General features: G+C 39.6%; 1 protein-coding gene across 12 annotated transcripts in view; it reads left to right on the plus strand.

Annotated features, from left to right (window-relative positions):
* PLCB4 (phospholipase C beta 4) overlaps nucleotides 1-18,276 on the plus strand; it is a 420,803-nt gene that overhangs the window by 332,767 nt on the left and 69,760 nt on the right. For all 12 annotated transcript variants that reach the window (XM_053890434.1, XM_053890428.1, XM_053890431.1 and 9 more), the window contains 8 exons: nucleotides 249-333; nucleotides 3,064-3,154; nucleotides 4,856-4,951; nucleotides 11,088-11,188; nucleotides 14,417-14,452; nucleotides 16,636-16,777; nucleotides 17,396-17,480; nucleotides 17,822-17,946. In XM_053890434.1, coding sequence (XP_053746409.1) covers nucleotides 249-333; nucleotides 3,064-3,154; nucleotides 4,856-4,951; nucleotides 11,088-11,188; nucleotides 14,417-14,452; nucleotides 16,636-16,777; nucleotides 17,396-17,480; nucleotides 17,822-17,946 — 761 coding nt within the window. The remainder of the gene's footprint in view (nucleotides 1-248; nucleotides 334-3,063; nucleotides 3,155-4,855; nucleotides 4,952-11,087; nucleotides 11,189-14,416; nucleotides 14,453-16,635; nucleotides 16,778-17,395; nucleotides 17,481-17,821; nucleotides 17,947-18,276) is intronic.

Genomic DNA, 18,276 nt, shown 5'->3' on the forward strand with positions numbered 1-18,276 from the left:
TCAGACTTCATGAACTTGAAAGCCATTTTTTATTCTGTGTTCCAGCTCTTACTTGGGGAGGCAAAATCTACTTGTTAAACTATACCAGTTAAAGTTCGTGGTATATAACAGAGCATCTCCCTTAGCCGTAGGAAGACAAGCATGTACTTTGCAGAGTGGGAGTTTTTAATCATCTAGGAATGGATGTCTCTTATTCTTGGACTGTTAATGGATGTTTGAATTTACGAATGCCAGTTCTCTCTCTCCAGCAAATATCAACAGTACAAGATGTCCAAATATTGCGAAGATCTATTTGGGGATCTCCTGTTGAAACAAGCACTTGAATCACATCCAGTATGTATTTTTAGCAAACTGTATTTCTAACCTGAATGGATTTGTTTTGAAATTCATTTCTAAAGGGTCAAGTAGTGCTAGAGGACTAAAGATCTTCATATTTATTTAAATTAATTGATACAGAAAGCTGTTGTGCTTCAGACAGATGTGAAGAGAGAGACATAAAATAAACATGTAGCCCAATTTAATCTGGAAGGTCTCAAGGTCTCTATGGTTTCTGAGATCTCTGTCCTAAAGTTTTATAAAATGCCTCCTGGAAGAGAATCTATACTCAGCAATTGTCCTTTAGTTGGTTGCATGATAGGATCATCTATAAGGAAGATTAAAAATACCTTTGCCTGGGACCCGCTCAGAGATTCTAAGTTAATTGATCTGGGTAAGGCCTGAGCATGGTGTTTTTAAAAAAGCCTCTCCAGGTAAATCAAATGGAAGACCATTGTGGTGAGAACTCCCTAGATGGAAGAAGTCACAAGAGTCTGAAGTCCAGTGTCCCAACTCCACAACAAATACTTGGAAAGTGTTAGACATGCATTTTTGAGTTTCATTTTTACACCTGCTGATTGCTTCATAAAGCAAAGAATTTTTAACCTGTGGCCCGCAGATAGGCTTTGTGAGGTCTGTGAATTCATTCTAAATTGCGTATGGTTTTGCATTTGTTTTTGTTTGTTTGTTTGCTTTGTTTTCCTTCTTTTGGTATATAGTTTGATTCCAGAGAGTTCATCACATTTTTGCAAGGGTCCATAACCTCCAAAGTGGTAAAGATCCACTGTCACAAGATGGTATGAGTAGGAAGCAAGCCAACAGGATGAAGTATAAAGTACAATGCAGTAGTGGAAAAAAAAAAACCTGAAAAAAATATAGGACATGAGGATATTTGCATCCTTTGCACCCACCCCTGATTACCTTCAGCCTACTGACTCTGCAGGCTGCCTGCCCCGCATCCTTGCAACCCTCCCTGTTCCCTGCACACTGGCCTGACTTGCAGCTGCTTGTGCCTGCAGCTTTTTGCATGAGGTGCGGTCCTCTGCTCACTGGAGCCTGCTCTGCCCGTGTGTGAGAGATGGGCCTGAGGTGCTAGAGACCAGACAGCCCTCCCGCTGGGCCCCTCACTCCTCCCTCAGGAGGGACCGCTCAGCAGCACGTTCTTTGTTCTGCACCGTCTGCCAGGGCTCCCCAGGGGACCACACTCTGGCCCCCTCAGTGATAAGTCGCCTCATAACACCCCCGTGCCTGCTGGGGCACCCCCGTGCCTGCCTTCTTTCTTTCACTTTCCCACTCCTCTGTTGGCCCTTCCTGAGGCTGCCGCCCAAGTAATCTACAGGTATATTCACATCCTTGTCTCTGAGACTGATTCTGAGGGAACCCAAACTAAGAAACAGCCCTGTTTAGTTTTATTTTATTTTACTTTATTTCATTTTATAGTTCATAGTTTATTTATTTTGAGAGAGAGAGAAAGAGCACAAGCGGGGAAGAGAAAGAGGGAGAGAGAGAACCCCAAGCAGGCTCCACACTGCCAGCACAGAGCCCAGTGTGGGACTGAATCTCATGAACCGTGAGACTGACCTGAGCCAAAACCAAGAGTCGGACGCTTAACCCACTGAGCCACCCAGACGCCCCTTATGTTATTTTTGTTTTATGTAGACCCTCTGTTTACTTTTCTGATTGGGCTAAGGTGCTTGCTGCCATGGAAAGACCACCATATTCTTTATGGAACGACATGCACATTCATGAAAGGTGTTGTGGGAAGCATAGGTAATACACGTGGGAGTAAGACCTCCCTGAACTAAATGTCTGTGGGAGACATAGAGCATAGACATAAAACCACAGCTAAAAAGGAAGATGGCCTACAACCTATTGAATATTTATTAGAGATATCCAGGTTCAAGAGAGATCACTAGGGAATAGACAAGATTCAGCAGGCTTCTGAAGGAAGCAGAATATGGGCAAAGAGCTTTGAGGCAACACAGACATGGGAAGGCACAGTGCCTTGCATATAATAAGTAGTAGAAAAATCACTTTTGAGAAAAATGAAAGGATGCATGGAAGAGATGGGTGGGTGGATGGGTGGGTAGGTATGTCCATGCATGGATGGGGGTAGGGGGAATGGATGAGTAGATATGGCTCAGTTGTGTGGATCAGAGGTAATAAAAGAAAGGACATCTCCTTTGCAGACATAAATCCAAGCAAACGAAACCACAGTAGAGGTTAAGTTTCAGTAATTAAGACCACTCCCTTCTTGATTCTCTTATTGAACCCACACAACCACAATCCCAGGTATTGGGGTTGCATCAGTTTACTGAGAAAACAGGCTTACTAATACAGCCCCAACACTTGAGGGGATCAGGGGAGCCTCTCGACTTCTGCCTGGGAAAGCACTTCGGACCCCAGCTATCACAACGATCTCCTGTACTTTACCCAATACATAAAAAGAGCAAGACCTGAGGCTAAGCAGGAGCCCTTCCCCCAACAGCACCCCAGGTCAGACCCAGGTCCCACTGGGGAAGGCGGAGTGGCTGTGCATACCTCTGGGAGACTGGATGTCCGGTTTGCAGTCTAGGGCAAAGTTGCATGCAGTAGGCTAATTGGGGCTGGGGAATGAAAACATAAAAGTGTGTTGACTGCCATCTAGTGGACATTGGGCTGTATAACACTGGCTTCCATGCTCATTCTGGGCTGGGAATGAAACTAGTGAAGCACATCATTAATTCAGCCTTTTCTGTTTATCTCTAGCTCGAACCAGGCAGGCCCTTACCATCCCCCAATGACCTCAAAAGAAAAATACTCATCAAAAATAAGCGGCTGAAACCTGAGGTCGAAAAAAGTAAGTCAAAGACACACATCAATAATGAGGCATACACTCATTGTGTTTGGACAAATTCAGCTGTCTGGAGTGAAATAAATTTTCAAACCACTGATTTAGGGGACGAAAGGGGCACAGTGGTGTTACATATACTTTTCATAGCAAAGTGGCCACGTGTATGTTTAAGTTCAGTTTCCACATCAACTCGTTCCTGCAGTGGGAAAAGCATATTCATACATTCATAGGATGCAGGAAAACGAGAAGAAAGTGGAAAGGGGCATTTTAGAATTTATCGAGATGGAAGGAACTAGCATTTTATCATTTTATATGCTCTAAAGTCTTCTTCAAAAGTTACCCTTTGCAGTTTGCCTGTGTGAGGTTTACATATCTAGGGATCCTGAGTGAATGTGTGAATGTATATATGTGTGTGTAGGGAGAGAAATGATTTTATGTAGACATTTTCCCTGGAAATATTGGAAAATATTTTCTTTTATCCCATCTCTTAATTGAGTGAAGCATTAACTAATGGTATGATCGCATTGTATTTTTACCCTAGGTATTCTAAATTTTAAATTATAGTGCTTATAGTTTATTACAAAAGCAATAATACCATAGGAGAATGAAAACAACAAAGGAAAACATAAGGAAACAATAAAATAGCACTAAATTATATATTTTACACATACGTACGTGTACTATAGACACATGTATATGTTTAGACGTACATTTTTCATATCAGTGGGATCATGTTAAATATACTGATTTTTTATTATGTTTAACTCAACCAATTTAGTATACTTAAGTTCATACTAAAGTTACAACTTGCTAACTATAATTCTAATGTATGAAACACTATACAGAATTTATTATGTGGGATATGGTACCATGTGACCAGTCCCAACTGATGGATGTTCATTACTGTAGAAACGACAGTGACAGACACACGTCGGTGTTCATTCTGTACATTTACGCAGCTTCTCGTTGGAATCCATTGGTGCAATTAGAGTTGGGTGGCCAAAGCATATACACGTTTTATACTGTGATTTACCTTTGTCTTTCAGAAAAATTGTACCAATTTACATTCTCGCTATAATGTAGGAGGATGCCTGCTTTCCAGGGATATTCTTACTGCTGGCTGTTGGCCATGTTGTATGTATATGTGGCTGACTAGGAGAAGGGAAATGAGACTTGAGTTTTTTTGATATTTATGTTTTTGGTAACTAGTTTCTTTGTATATCACCATTTATAATATGCTTCTACATGTTTTCTCGCTTTTAAAATTACTTCATCTATCTTTACAGACTTATCAGAGCTTTATACATGAGGATAATTGTCTCAGATCTGTCACTTGCAGATATTTGTTCCTGAAGTTTTTTCAGTCGCTTGTGCACGTCTCTTTTCCATCGCTTCAATATCACATTCAAATGACGCACCTTTATTACCAAGCCTTAACATCTTTCTTAGTGACTGAGCCTTCCTCTCAAACTTATGACCAGAACTTTGGAATTTCACCCATGCTCCATTAGTTCTTCACCCTGTGTAGACAGTGTGGTTGTTGCAAGTCCCTTGAGACGTCCAAGCAGCGATCTGCTACGGTCTTAGGAATGTAGCCAGTGGGAGCCCAGACAATATATTTCCTTCTCAGTGTCGATCTTCAAGCTCAGGCTTTGCAAGTGATGGAGCACCTGTCACCATCTCCTTCCTGTTTGTTTTTAATGACAGAACAGCTTGAAGCTTTGAAAAGCATGATGGAAGCTGGAGAATCTGCTGCCCCGGTTAACATCTTAGAGGATGATAATGAAGAAGAAATAGAGAGTGGTAAGTTGGTTTTCTTTTAACTTAAGTGTCACAAAAATAGTTTTAAAAAAAAGTTCATTTTTAAGCTCTACACCCAACTTGGGCTCAAATTCATGACCCCAAGATCAAGAGTTGTGTGCTCCTTCAACTGAACCAGCCAGGTGCCCAACATAGAAAAAAATTTTTTTTTGAGTTTATTTATTTTGAGAGAGTGAGTGAGTGAGTGAGTGTACAAGTGGGGGAGGAACAGAGAGAAGAGAAGGGGAGAGAATTGCAAGGAGGCTCCACAGCATCAGCGCAGAGCCTCATGTGGGGCTCGAACCCATCAACTGGGAGATCATGGCCTGAGCTGAAATCAAGAGTCATTTGCTTAACTGACTGAGCCATGCAGGTGCCCCCAAAATTTTAAGATAAGAAAGGAAAGAATTTGTCTCCATAGACTCTCTTGGATAATGTGAGGGTTTAATTTCTAGTAGTCAAGGATGTATTTGTGCACCAAGCTTTAATCTTTTTTTTTTTTTTTTTTGGTATTTTTCCCAATGTTACTTCCAGTTTACCTAGGCACTAGATTTTCATGGCTGAGTCATCTCCCTTCCTGTTGTGCCTTCAGCTGCTCAGCAGAAATTCACAGCCAAAGAATCCTTGCTGTAGAAGGCAAGGGGTTGGAATAAAAAGAACATTTGGCAATCCCTTCCTGTAAACAAAAACATAAATGTCGGTGTTGTTAATGATGATAATAGAAGGCAAGTTAAAAGGAAGGGAACATGGGTAGAGACCCTCAGGTAGATGATTGGTTTGTATGCACACATGAAATGAACTGGAAATTCAAAGCTAATATTAAAATTTCAAGTTCAGATTCCTTCAAATCACCAGCTCACCAGAATTATGAATAGCAGTAGATAATTTTAGCAAAGGTAACCTTGCTTAAAATAGATGAATATTTGCTACTGGGGCCATATAACCATAAAACCATAATATAGGGCCATATAACCCTCATGTTTGATTTTAAATGGGTCCTTTGAAAGGTTTGGAATATTTTTAGAAAAGTGTTTGTTCATTAGGTGGTATGAAAATTGATTAGCAAAATGCTTTGGCCTTACATTGTGTGTCTGTTGATTGGACACTGCCTTGGATTTATGTAGTGGTTTGAGGCTAAATAATTTAGACACATGCAGAAACTCTCTTCAATTACTCTATAATATCTGAAATAATGAGAGTAGATTTTAGGAAAGCTTGATATTATAAGTGAAAATCTGAAAGCTGTGAGAATTAATCTCGGTAATAAAGACAGCTTAATAAATATGGCTTCCTGTGGAACTGACTTCATAACGATGGTTTGTGTTGCGTGTCCAAGCCATGGGTTCCACTCCACTCCCAGAGAACAGTCATGACTTACTTTTCATATGTTGTATATGGCAGGGAGTTTCTAGGAGGGCAGAGGTATCTGGAATTATTTAATCGATGACTGCTACAATTATCTATTACTGTGTAACAAACCACCCCAAAATCTAGAGGCTTAAAATAACACTTTATTTCTTTAGTTGTGTAGGTCATCTAGGGCTCAGGTTAGTGCTTCTCCCTTAAGTTTCTCATGCATTTTCAGGCAGATGACATCTGGGGCTAGAGTCATCTGAAGGTTCACTTGGGCTGGTTGTCCAAGGTGGCACACTTGTGTGGCTGGCAGTTGTGGTGAGGAGCTTAGGGTCTACAGACCAGAGCACCTCTATGTAGCCTTTCCATGTGGTTTGGCTTCTCAAAACATGGTGGCCAGGTCTTTTTTTTTTTTTTTAAATGTTTGTTTATTTTTGGAGAGAGAGACAGAGTGTGAGCGGGGGAGGGGAAAAGAGAGAGGGAGATACAGAATCAGAAGTAGGCTCCAGTCTCTGAGTTGTCAGCACAGAGCCCGACACGGGGCTTGAACTCACTGACTGTGAGACCATGACCTGAGCTGAAGTCGGATGCTTAACCAAGTGAGCCACCCAGGGGACCCAATGGCCAAATCTTTAGATGAAGCATCCTGAGACCCAGTGTTCCAAGAGGCAGAAAGCAGAAGCTGCTAAACTTAAGAACTGTGCCCACAGCAGGCACATCATCATTTCCTGTATATTTTATTCATCAAAGCAAAATTAAGGCCCACCCAAGTTTGAGGGGGGTAGGTGAGTGGAAAGATCACATTATACAAGAGCAGATATTCTTGCAGCTGTCTTTGGAAAATGCTATCAACCACAGTGCCTATTCTATTATCTCACTTTTTCTTTTGCAAATAATAAGCCTAATCAAGATTTAAGAATAAAATATTGAATATTATTTCAAAAGGCCAGTAAAATACTTCTAAAATTTGAAAAGATGAAAATATGTAAAATGAGTTCCTTAACTCAGGTTAAGTTTTATAGATGGGAGTTGAAAGCATGTCAGACATTACTAGATTGCACAGTCCAGTAAAACAAACTGCAGAATAATAGACTAAATTAACAAGGAAAGTAATAATAATATGAATAGCAACCACCATTGTTGTGCCAACTGTGAATGTAGCGGTTTACATCACTGCCTTATCTAATCCTTGTATGGTCCAATGAGATCGGTATCATTACACTCCTTTTTCAGATGAGGAAGCTGAAGCTTAGGTAACGGATTCTGCACATGACCCCACAGCTGGTGAGCAATGGCATTATAGTTCAATCCCAGAATTGCCTGACTCCAGGTTCAAGACCTTTTGTACCTTATAATACAGCCCTTCTAACATACAGGAATATGAAGAGAACACCAATATGCAAAATTGTTGTTAAATTGTTTTAAACAAAAAATGTAACTGATGAAAGTCAAAGATGTGAGAATTTCCTGAACACACAAAATAATCCAAAATGAGGGTCCTTTTGATTCCACTTATCATCCATAAGGGTACTTCCCATCTTTTATGCATATGTTAATGATTCCTACAAAATATTTGGCTCTAGGGGCTCCCATGTTATTCCAAAAAATACTTGAGATTTTGATTAAATGTTAACAAATGATATTGGGACATGTGGGGGATAGCGTACATGTAGAAAATTGGCTGAGAGGACAAAATCACCCACTTGAATTTCTCTTTCAGGACATAGAAGTTTCTGCTGTGCCAGTTATATTTATGATTCTTAGGTTCCCTCAGTGATACCTGGCTTAATTCTGGTCAACCAGTTGGCTATAATTACCCTGGTGTCACAGTATGATCCTACTATACATGAATGACTAGACTCTCTAATTTAAATACTTCAACACAGCAGGCAAGAGGAAGCCAAGCATAGTTCAAGAGTAACCCTGCCGGGAGGCTGTAAAAAAATAGAAGAGGCTCTTAGTCTGTGAGAGCATTTCCCCAGTTGTTAGGCTGGATTTAGATTCAGAAGGATTCGTGGCTTCCAGGACTATAAAACGAGCAGTGAGGAATGCCAAAACTGGATGTGGTTGTGGGTATGCCTCTGCATTCTTGCACACTCAGGGAATGGTACCATTCATTCACACACCTCTTTTAAAGTCAAGTCTCTACCACTTGTATGGGCCACATTCCTTGACTTCACATAGTTTATATCTGGCTATATGATCTGGTTAGACTATGAGATATATGAACTGGAAATTTAATGGTGGGAAGTTTCAAAGTCTTGGTTATAGACTGTAAGTCACGGAAATTCAATGGTCATGGAAACTTAGCATCCTGTTAAAAGCATTGGCTAAGAATCCAGAGAAATATAGGCCCGTATTTTACTCTGTGACCTTGGTTTTATAAATCATATCTCTGAATCTATTTCCTCATCTATAAAGTGGACACACTGGACTAGATTTTTTAAAGACCTATTCCAACTTCTTAAATCCTTTTTTTTTTCTGCCTAAGGCCTCTATGACCTACTTTTTTCTTTTTTTAATCATCTGTCTCCACGGTATCCATGCATCCGAATACCAGTTTCAAAACAGGAAAGTGTCTCTCTCTCTTGTCTCACTTTTTTCCGTGTCTGAAATAATACTTTGCAAAAAGAAATTCCAAATCTAAGGTATCATCAGTTGAAAGACACCATTATTTTATTTATGACTAAGAAAGAAAGATGCTTCCAATTAATTGTAAAATGTCATTTTACAATTGAAAACACATTATAACATCAGAAATATTAATATGTAAAAAAATGCATCTTGCAACTGATGATGAAATAGTTGTTCTTTTATTCTTGTTCTGGAGTTCTTTGCACATTTTAAACATCTAAAAAAAAAAATCTCCAATTATGGGTCTGCTTCCCACTCTGCTCTTGGGAGTCCATTCTCAGAAATCATTTCACTGTTTTTGTCCAGGAGGGGTCCCTCGTGCCCTGTGTTGTGACATGGTGGATTTGTGTTGGACTTGTCCTGAGACCTATGGGTGTCTCCTGATTCTGGCTGGTTTTTAGGCAGATTCCTTACATGCGAGCTTTTAGCAGAATGGCGATCATGGGAATCCAGATCTCACACCAGCATGTGGCTCATTTTTCAATGGGTGATTCTTTTTCCACTGACAGCCTTGAGAGGATACCAGAGTTTGTCCCTCTCTGGACTGGTGGACTGAGTGCTTCTGTGCCTCCTTTCACAGCCTGGGCCATGCTCTTGGGGCATCAGCTTCAGTTAGCACCCACTTCCAGCCTCCCTGTTAGCATGAGCTTAAGGAATGATTTTAGAGTCTCCCAAACCTAAGCCAGGTTTGACAAATGGTTTACAGGTGCAGTACAATCCTTCCAAGGTCTTTATATATAAATACATACATACACACACATACATACCTACATACATACATACATACATGCAAAAATATATATATATATATGTAATTTATTGTCACATTGGTTTCCATACAACACCCAATGTTCATCCCAACAGGTGCCCTTCTCAATGCCCATCATCCACTTTCCTCTCTCCCCCACTCCCCATCAACCCTCAGTTTGTTCTCAGTATTTAAAAGTCTCTTATGGTTTGCCTCCTTCCCTCTCTGTAACTTTTTTCTCCCCTTACCCTCCCCCCTGGTCTTCTGTTAAGTTTCTCAGGATCCACATGAGTGAAAACATATGGTATCTGTCTTCCTCTGCCTGACTTATTTCCCTTAGCATAATACTCTCCATCCACGTTACTACAAATGGCCAGGTTTCATTCTTTCTCATTGCCAAGTAGTAGTCCGTTGTATATATAAACCACATCTTCTTTATCCATTCGTCAGTTGATGGACATTTAGACTCTTTCCATAATTTGTCTATTGTTGAAAGTGCTGCTGTAAACATTGGGGTACAAGTGCCCCTATGCATCAGCACTCCTGTATCCCTTGGGTAACTTCCTAGCAGTGCTATTGCTGGGTCATAGGGTAGGTCTATCTTTAATTTTTTGAGGAACCTCCACACTGTTTTCCAGAGCGGCTGCACCAGTTTGCATTCCCACCAACAGTGCAAGAGGGTTCCCATTTCTCCACATCCTCTCCAGCATCTATAGTCTCCTGATTTGTTCATTTTAGCCACTCTGACCAGCGTGAGATGGTATCTCAGTGTGGTTTTGATTTGTATTTCCCTGACGAGGAGTCACGTTGAACATCTTTTCATGTGTCTTTTGGCCATCTGGATGTCTTCTTTAGAGAAGTATCTATTCATGTCTTCTGCCCATTTCTTCACTGGATTGTTTGTTTTTCAGGTGTGGAGTTCAAGCTCTTTCTTTTTTATGTTACACCACTCCCAACCGCAAGTCACTATGCTCGTAACCTATAAGTGGACAGTTAGTCTCTCTTTTTTTTTTTAATTATTTTCTATTTCTTGTATCTTCCCATGGAAGATCAGAAGACCCTTTGTAAGTTACAGATATTCTTGAGTGATCGAGGCTTTAATTTTTAGGGTTAGTATAATGGGGTGGAAGTGATCAGTCACTTAAGAAAAACGCATTAAGCATCACACATGTCACATATCATGCTAGGCGCAAGAGAAATAACAGCTAACAAGATGTGCTCCTTGGCCTTGAGTAGGTAAGAGTTTAGTAAAAGCTTTATTTGAAAGAATTGCATATTTAAATGTTCCCATTTTCAGTTAGCTTCATTTCCGTGTAAAAGAGTTTGTGTTCTACCCAAGATTATGAAGATGATCTGACTGGTAGTAATTTGGCTTCATTGTTTTTCTTTTCTTCTTTGACACAGCTGACCAAGAGGAGGAAGCTCACCCTGAATACAAATTTGGAAGTGAACTTTCTGCTGATGACTTGGGTCACAAGGAGGCTGTTGCAAATAGTGTCAAGAAGGTCGGAGTCTTGGCATCCCTTTTTGTTATGACTCTCAAGAAGAGGTAGCAGCTGTTAGGAAGTTTTCAAAATGTGACAACCACAGAAAATAAAGTAGCCTATAATTCCCCTTCTGAGTTGGGTGACCAGAGTCCATATGTTAATCCATGCATGAACAATTTTAAGTTAGAAAGGACATTTGAATTGCTTATTAGCAGTGGCTACTGTTGATCACAACTTATTTTGTCCAGTGTCCTTTAGGTAAATCATGTATTACATTATTATAGGTGAATAGGGAGACAACAGCATCCTGGTGGCAAAGGTTAACCTGTTGAAGTCATCAGAAAAATGACTCCAATCATCCCAAGCAAGCCCTCATTAGAAAATCCATCCTTCCAGTTAGGTATCGCATCTCCCACCTAATGTAGGATAAGTATAAAAGTATTTCCGTCCGTCCAACCATTCAGCCAAGAAAAAGTTATTATGTACCGACTATGTGCCAGGCATAGTTTAGGCCATAACAACCCAAAAAGGTCAAAACATGCTTCATTTCTGCTCTCATGGAGCTTATAGTCTGATGGGAGTTTACCGGGAGGGAATAGGAAACAGGCAACAAATAAACCACCAATTCTATAATTACAATTTGTGATAAGTGCTATTCTGAAACTAAAAATGAGTGCTAAAATGGAGAGTAATGAGGTCGAGGGAATAAGGAAGCCAGATCCCCAAAGGCAAAGGAACCAGCCACACACAGAGTAGAGAAAGGGCCCCAGTTGTGGGGTAACAGCAATAAAGACACTGAACAAAGTGGATTGAATGAGGGGCAGAGTGAAACAAGATGAGATGGTACAGGAAGGTAGGAACTAGATGATGCAGGATTTGGGAAGTTACTCTTAGAAACTCAAATGTTAATTTAAGTGAAATCTGAAGCCTTTGAAAATGTTTAAAGAAGGGAGCAATGCAGCCTGATAGTTTTTAAAGACCACCGTAGGTACCATATGGAGATTAAAAAGAAGCAAGAGTGAACGCAGGAAGAGCAGTTAGGCCAGGCTGTTGTACTCAGCCAGACTCCGGAGTGTTAAACTGGACAGTTGGAAGCAGGACTGAGTGGATTGAAGATCTGTTGAGGAAGCAAAGATGATTCAACTTGCTGATGGATTGAATGTGGACAAGTGAAGGGGAAAGAGGAAGCAAGATGACTCTCTAGGTCTGAGTTTGAGGAGCTGGGTGGAAAGTAAAGAAGACTGAAAGATAAGGAACTCAATGTTTCAAACAGGACAGGATCTTTGAGGCCTGTGAGCTGTTCCAGGGGCAGCAGCCATCTGGGTGCATGTAGCATTGACATTTCCTGACTGTGTAGCCTCAGGGAAGTTACTTAAGCTCTCAGTGTCTTGGTTTCCTCAACTGCAAAATTAAGATAATAACACCTATTTCATTGGTCCATTATGAAAAGTAGATGGGTTTAGGATATGTAAAGAGCTTAGAGTTGGGCCTAGCATATGGTCATTCCCATGAAAGCATTCATTATTGTTGCTACATTATCATCATTTTCATCTTCGCCATTGTAGTTAGCGTTGTCATGATGTGTATCTGGAACTAGAGGAGAGGTCAGGCTAGACATACAAACTAGGAGTTCAGAAGATGATGATCATGGGAAGAGGCAGAGAAGGTGGGTCAGAAAAGAAGACTAAGGTATACCCTGAGAAGTAGGAGGGAAATTATTGAGACCAAGGAAGCCAAGAGAACAGGGATAAGAGAAGAAGTGAAGAGAGTTGGGATTTCTTTTCTCCAGCTTAATTGAAATATAATTGACATAACACTGTGTAAGTTGAAGGTGTACATGTGATAATTTCATACCTGTACACATTATGAAATGATAACCGCAATAAGGTTAGTGAACATATCCATCACCTCACATAATTACGTGTGTGTGTGTGTGTGTGTGTGTGTGTGTGTGTGTGTGTGTGTGGTGGGAACATTTAAGATCTGCTCTCTTAGCAACTTTCAAGTATATGATGCAGTGTTATTAACAATAGACACCATGCTGTAAACTAAATCCCCAGAACTTACTACTCTTGTAACTGGACGTTTGTCCTCTTTGATCAACATCTCATTCCTCCCACCTCCTAGCCCTTGGCAAAGTGGCTGGTTTTTGACTGCTGTTGATTAAACGAGTGGAGACTCAAGAGTGTCCATTGGACTGGTAGCATGGAGGTCATTGCTGACTTGAAAAGAGAAGTTTCAATAGAGTGGTGGGGGCCAATGAAGCAGATGGATATGAATAAGTGGAGACTATACTTTTGTTCTAAGTAATCTTTACATCCAACATGAGGCTTGAACTCATGACCCCGAGGTGTGTACCAACTGAGCCAGCCAGGCATCCCAAGTAGAGACTATACTTTCGAGAAGTCTTGTTGTAAAGGGAAGCAAGAAATAGGCTGGTGGCTAAAGGCAATTTGAGAAGTCAAAGGAGTGTTATTTTTAGAATGAATGAATCTGAAGTAGGTTTGCAAATATTGCACATGGCACCATGGAGAAGGAGAGATTAGTCTTGCCAGAGAGAGAGAGGATAACTGCCTGTTAGTTCCCTGAGGAGGTAAGAATGGAATGGTATGGTGGTGATGTGAGGGTGTGGTCTTTGATGGGAGCAGGGATCCCATCATTGAAGACAGTGAAGAATGCATGGGTATATGTATTTTGTAGTAGGAAAATGGGAGAGTATTTGAAGAGCAAAGCAAAAGAGACACTTTCATCATACCCACCCTTGTCTGATAGTATTTTGACTACTTGGATACTACTGGATGCTTACCAAGACTCAGTGTTTACCTTGATGCTACCTTACCACATAAAGCCTTTACCAATGTCCAGACATGAGTGTTGAATTGCCACAGAGTATCCATTCATGCTTGCCTGCCCTTTATGTGTCAGAAGAGTTGGCCACAATTATTTCCCAAACCCCATGACTAAATAATTGATTAAACTACTAAAAGGGAAACATCTGAATAGGCAAAGACTATCAACAAAGGAGAGATAGTGTTAGGATTTGCTTTTCTGGTATGTATGACAGGCTGTTGTATTTTTCCAGTACTTGCTTTCGCCAAGGCCTTATGTCCTCAATAACTTTCCACCTCAACAAATAGAATAACAAGCTTACATATATCTATTTAAATATTTGCATACATATGGCTAGTAAATTTGGAATTTTGCCCTTTAGAAAAGTAAACAAATTTTTGTCTTTCTCTAATTTAGGCTTCAGATGACCTTGAACATGAAATCAACAAAAAGGTAAAAAAATTTCCTTGTGCAGTTTGTTTATTATGAAATACCATATGTAGCTTTCTAATATTGAACAGTTTGTACTAAATGTTAACTCTATATCTCCCCCTTCCCAATGGAATATCAGACTTACTATTTATGAGTATAATATTTACATGCTTAATGCATCTAATTATAAGAGTTTTCAAAAGAAAGAATTTTTCACAGTGATGAAATGATTAAATCCTGATGAAAATCACAAAACCAGGGCAGGTGAATAAGATGATTTCCCTAAAAATAAGTGTTTAGTGCAGTCAGGCACTTAGTTGACATTAGAGATTTCATTCCTATAATAGGAGTACATAATCATCAACACATTGAATCTGAAAATAAAAATGACCTAAGAGGTCATCAGATCTATCTGATAGTATACTAGCAAGGTGACCTTGGTTCTGACTACACTAGCATTTTAAAAGATCATTAGTTAATTTCACACTACATACATTTTGGACCTGTATTGGTTGTTACTAGATATCGACTTTATTATAAGGAAAGTAAAGATACATTTTTAGTTTCTTTTGCCCTCTTCAGCATTCTTCAGGATATCACAGTGGTTTTATTGAGTAAATACACATGGTTTATTATAGTAATGATACTGATGGCAAAGACAAAAATTTGCCTGGAAATTTAATCCCCATACTTGAGAACTTCAGAATATCATGTCTGGCTGTCTGTGGGGCCCTGTCTTATTTGGAGTGAGGCTCTATCTTCTTACTGTCTGTATAGTAAGTTTGGAGTAGTTATGGACATGTCTGATCTCAGACCCTCCCATGACATTCATGAAATTCTCTTTTAGAATGTCATAAAGTATTGGGGTCAACAAAGCAGGGGTTGATGTTTGGTCCCTACTGTGTGTTAGCTAAGTAGCTGTGACCAAATTATTTTAATCCTCAAGGCCCTAGTGTTCTCACATGGTCAGTGGGTGGGACTCTAATTTTTATTCCACATGATTACTGGCAGTAATGAAGTTGTGTGTGCAGGAATTCAGCCCAGTGCCCAACGTGTTGTCCTGGTGTTACTTATTATCATTAAACACCCAAGAAAGGAATCAGACATAGTCTCTGCACTTATTTGAGTGGGCGAGACATATAAAGAAATGGCTAAAAATAAAAACGAGTTATATTATTTGATTATTTATCTCAGGTTTTTATTGGTGAAATCAGTTTGATGATTTAGAATGCTCAGATTATTAAGTCATCAGATAACAAAATCTGAGCATTTAACTAATGAACGGATTCACATAACTGAGCAGTTCGGTTTGTCCTCCTGTATCAGTCTCTGCAGGAAATTTAGGTTTTCAAAGTTCTCAACAAAATGTTGATCATTTGCATTATTTTTTGATGTTTTTTTTTTCTGTTCTGACTTACCAAGAAATAAATCAAAGTAATTTTTCTTGTTTCCTCTCTGTAAAATGATGCAGTGTTGACATGTCCTATGTAGTGGGTTATCAGATTATTTTCAGAATAACCTCTTTAAAAAGATACTGTAAACTACTTACATATGTGGCTTCAATTCTAGACCATTGTTAAGCAAAGTGTGGTCCCCAGACAAGCCACATCATTAGTACTTAAAAATGCTGTTAAAATGGAAATACTGGGCCTCACCCCACAGTCACTTCATTGTAAACTCTGAGGATGAGGTCTAAGACTTTATGTTTTAACAAGCCCTCCAGGGATTCTGATACACACTGAAGTTGTTTTTCCACTTTCTGTCACAATTTGTGAAATTAGAAATGATAATATATGCCATATATATTTCATAGATTGTTGTGATCCTCAGTATACATTCTTGAATATTTTAAAGTAGTTTTGAAATCTTAAAAAAAATGTAAGATAAGCCTTATATTTTATTATGATCTCCTTTTATGTTATTAGGGACTATGATAGACATGAACTTGTTTTTTTAAGTGGGCTCCACCCCAACATGGGGCTCAAGCTCACAACCCTGATATCAAGAGTAACATGCTCTACTGACTGAGCCAGCCAAGCGCCCCTGAACATGAACTTTTATAATGATCCTTTAGCAAAGTAGAGGAAGAAAAGGTCTTTATCTTTCAATTGGTGTGTGCAGATCATCTTTAGTGAGGATGTCTGTAGCATGCATCTGTCCCACTGAAGTCCTCAATGTGCATATTCCTTTCCTTGTGCTTATAGGGCCTGGTTACTGTAGAAGATGAACAGGCATGGATGGCATCTTATAAATATGTAGGTGCTACCACTAATATCCATCCATATTTGTCTACAATGATCAACTATGCACAGCCCGTAAAATTTCAAGGTTTCCATGTGGCTGAAGGTAACCCCAAAGGTTAAATTATCTTGCCTTTGTTGCCTGCTTTTACTATGCTGATGAGCTGTGATCTGACTTGTCACCATTGTCTTTTCTGGGTATAGGGGCTGTTCTACCTTATTTTTGTGCCACAGACCATGCTCTTACCCACGTGTTTAGCACGCAGTGGCATTGCCTTGTCATGCCCTACATCATCCACAAGGTGGCTCTGAGATACTGTGGATTGGTTAGCATTAGTAGAGCTTAGTATTGCTTTTTGCGTTAAATGTATTTTCATAAGATCTCTCTTAATCAAAAACCTGACCTCCAAAAATGTATATTTTTAAACTTTCATAATCATTTGTGGTCTGGAGAAGCCACCATTGCCATCCAATATAAATATTTCAGGGGTGGCTGTGGAGGACATGTACACATAATTTGTTTAATGACGCCAAATTTAATCCATCACTATTTAAGTCAGCTGTGTCTATCCACAGGACATTAATGAAAGTAGGAGCTGCAGATACAGTAATGGAACATCTGCCTCCAAAGCCTTGTGATTTGGGATGTAATTACATTTATTGCTTGTCTTTCCGTGAGGTTGGGTGGGACCATCACTGAATGCATCTTTATTTTTCTTTACAGAGCGCAATATTCATTATAATATGTCTTCTTTTAATGAGTCCGTTGGTCTAGGCTACTTGAAGACACACGCGATTGAATTTGTGAAGTATCCTTATGTAGTGAATAGAACGAACGGCTGCTGTGCTTTGGGTTTGGCAGTAATCTCTAAAGCAGATAAATGCCTAATAGATAATTGTGGTTGTAGAGCTAATAAAATAATATGTGTGAAACACCTCTGCAACTGTGAAAATCTGCCCAAATGTGAAATGTTTTTATAGTCTACACAGTGGACTATGGTCTTTCTCCTAAGCACCACTTACAAATGTGAAATTTGCTGTTATCTACATTTTGTTATCGTTGGTCTAGACCATTGTTGTTTTAGGTCTTTGTTTATTTATTGCTTCTGGAATACTCTTTTTTTTCCATTCTCCTTAATAAGTTACACAGTTACAACAAACGGCAAATGAGCCGCATTTACCCCAAGGGAGGCCGGGTCGATTCCAGTAATTACATGCCTCAGATTTTCTGGAACGCTGGCTGCCAGATGGTTTCGCTCAACTATCAGACCCCAGGTAGGAACTGATGTCCAGTGACCTCGAATTCCAGGAGAACATTTTGACAGGGTGGTGCCAACAGTTGCTATCAGTTGGCCGTGGGCATTTTTTTAAAGGAAGCAGACATATGGCAAAACAATGTGATGTTGGATTTATGTAATGGTGAGATATGAAAAACCCAAAATAGAGCCATAAAAAGGGTAGAAAGCAAAATATTTTGGTTTAAATTGAATTTCTCTTCATAAATACCACAACCAATCTGCCAAACATTGTCCCCTTTTCCAGAATATTTCTAATTTTTCTAGTTTTTGGATCAAACTTATCTTCATTTTCAAAGGCCAAATTAAA

Source organism: Panthera pardus, unplaced genomic scaffold, assembly GCF_024362965.1.
Source record: "Panthera pardus isolate Hobbes unplaced genomic scaffold, ASM2436296v1 HiC_scaffold_25, whole genome shotgun sequence".
Taxonomy (NCBI): Eukaryota; Metazoa; Chordata; class Mammalia; order Carnivora; family Felidae; genus Panthera; species Panthera pardus.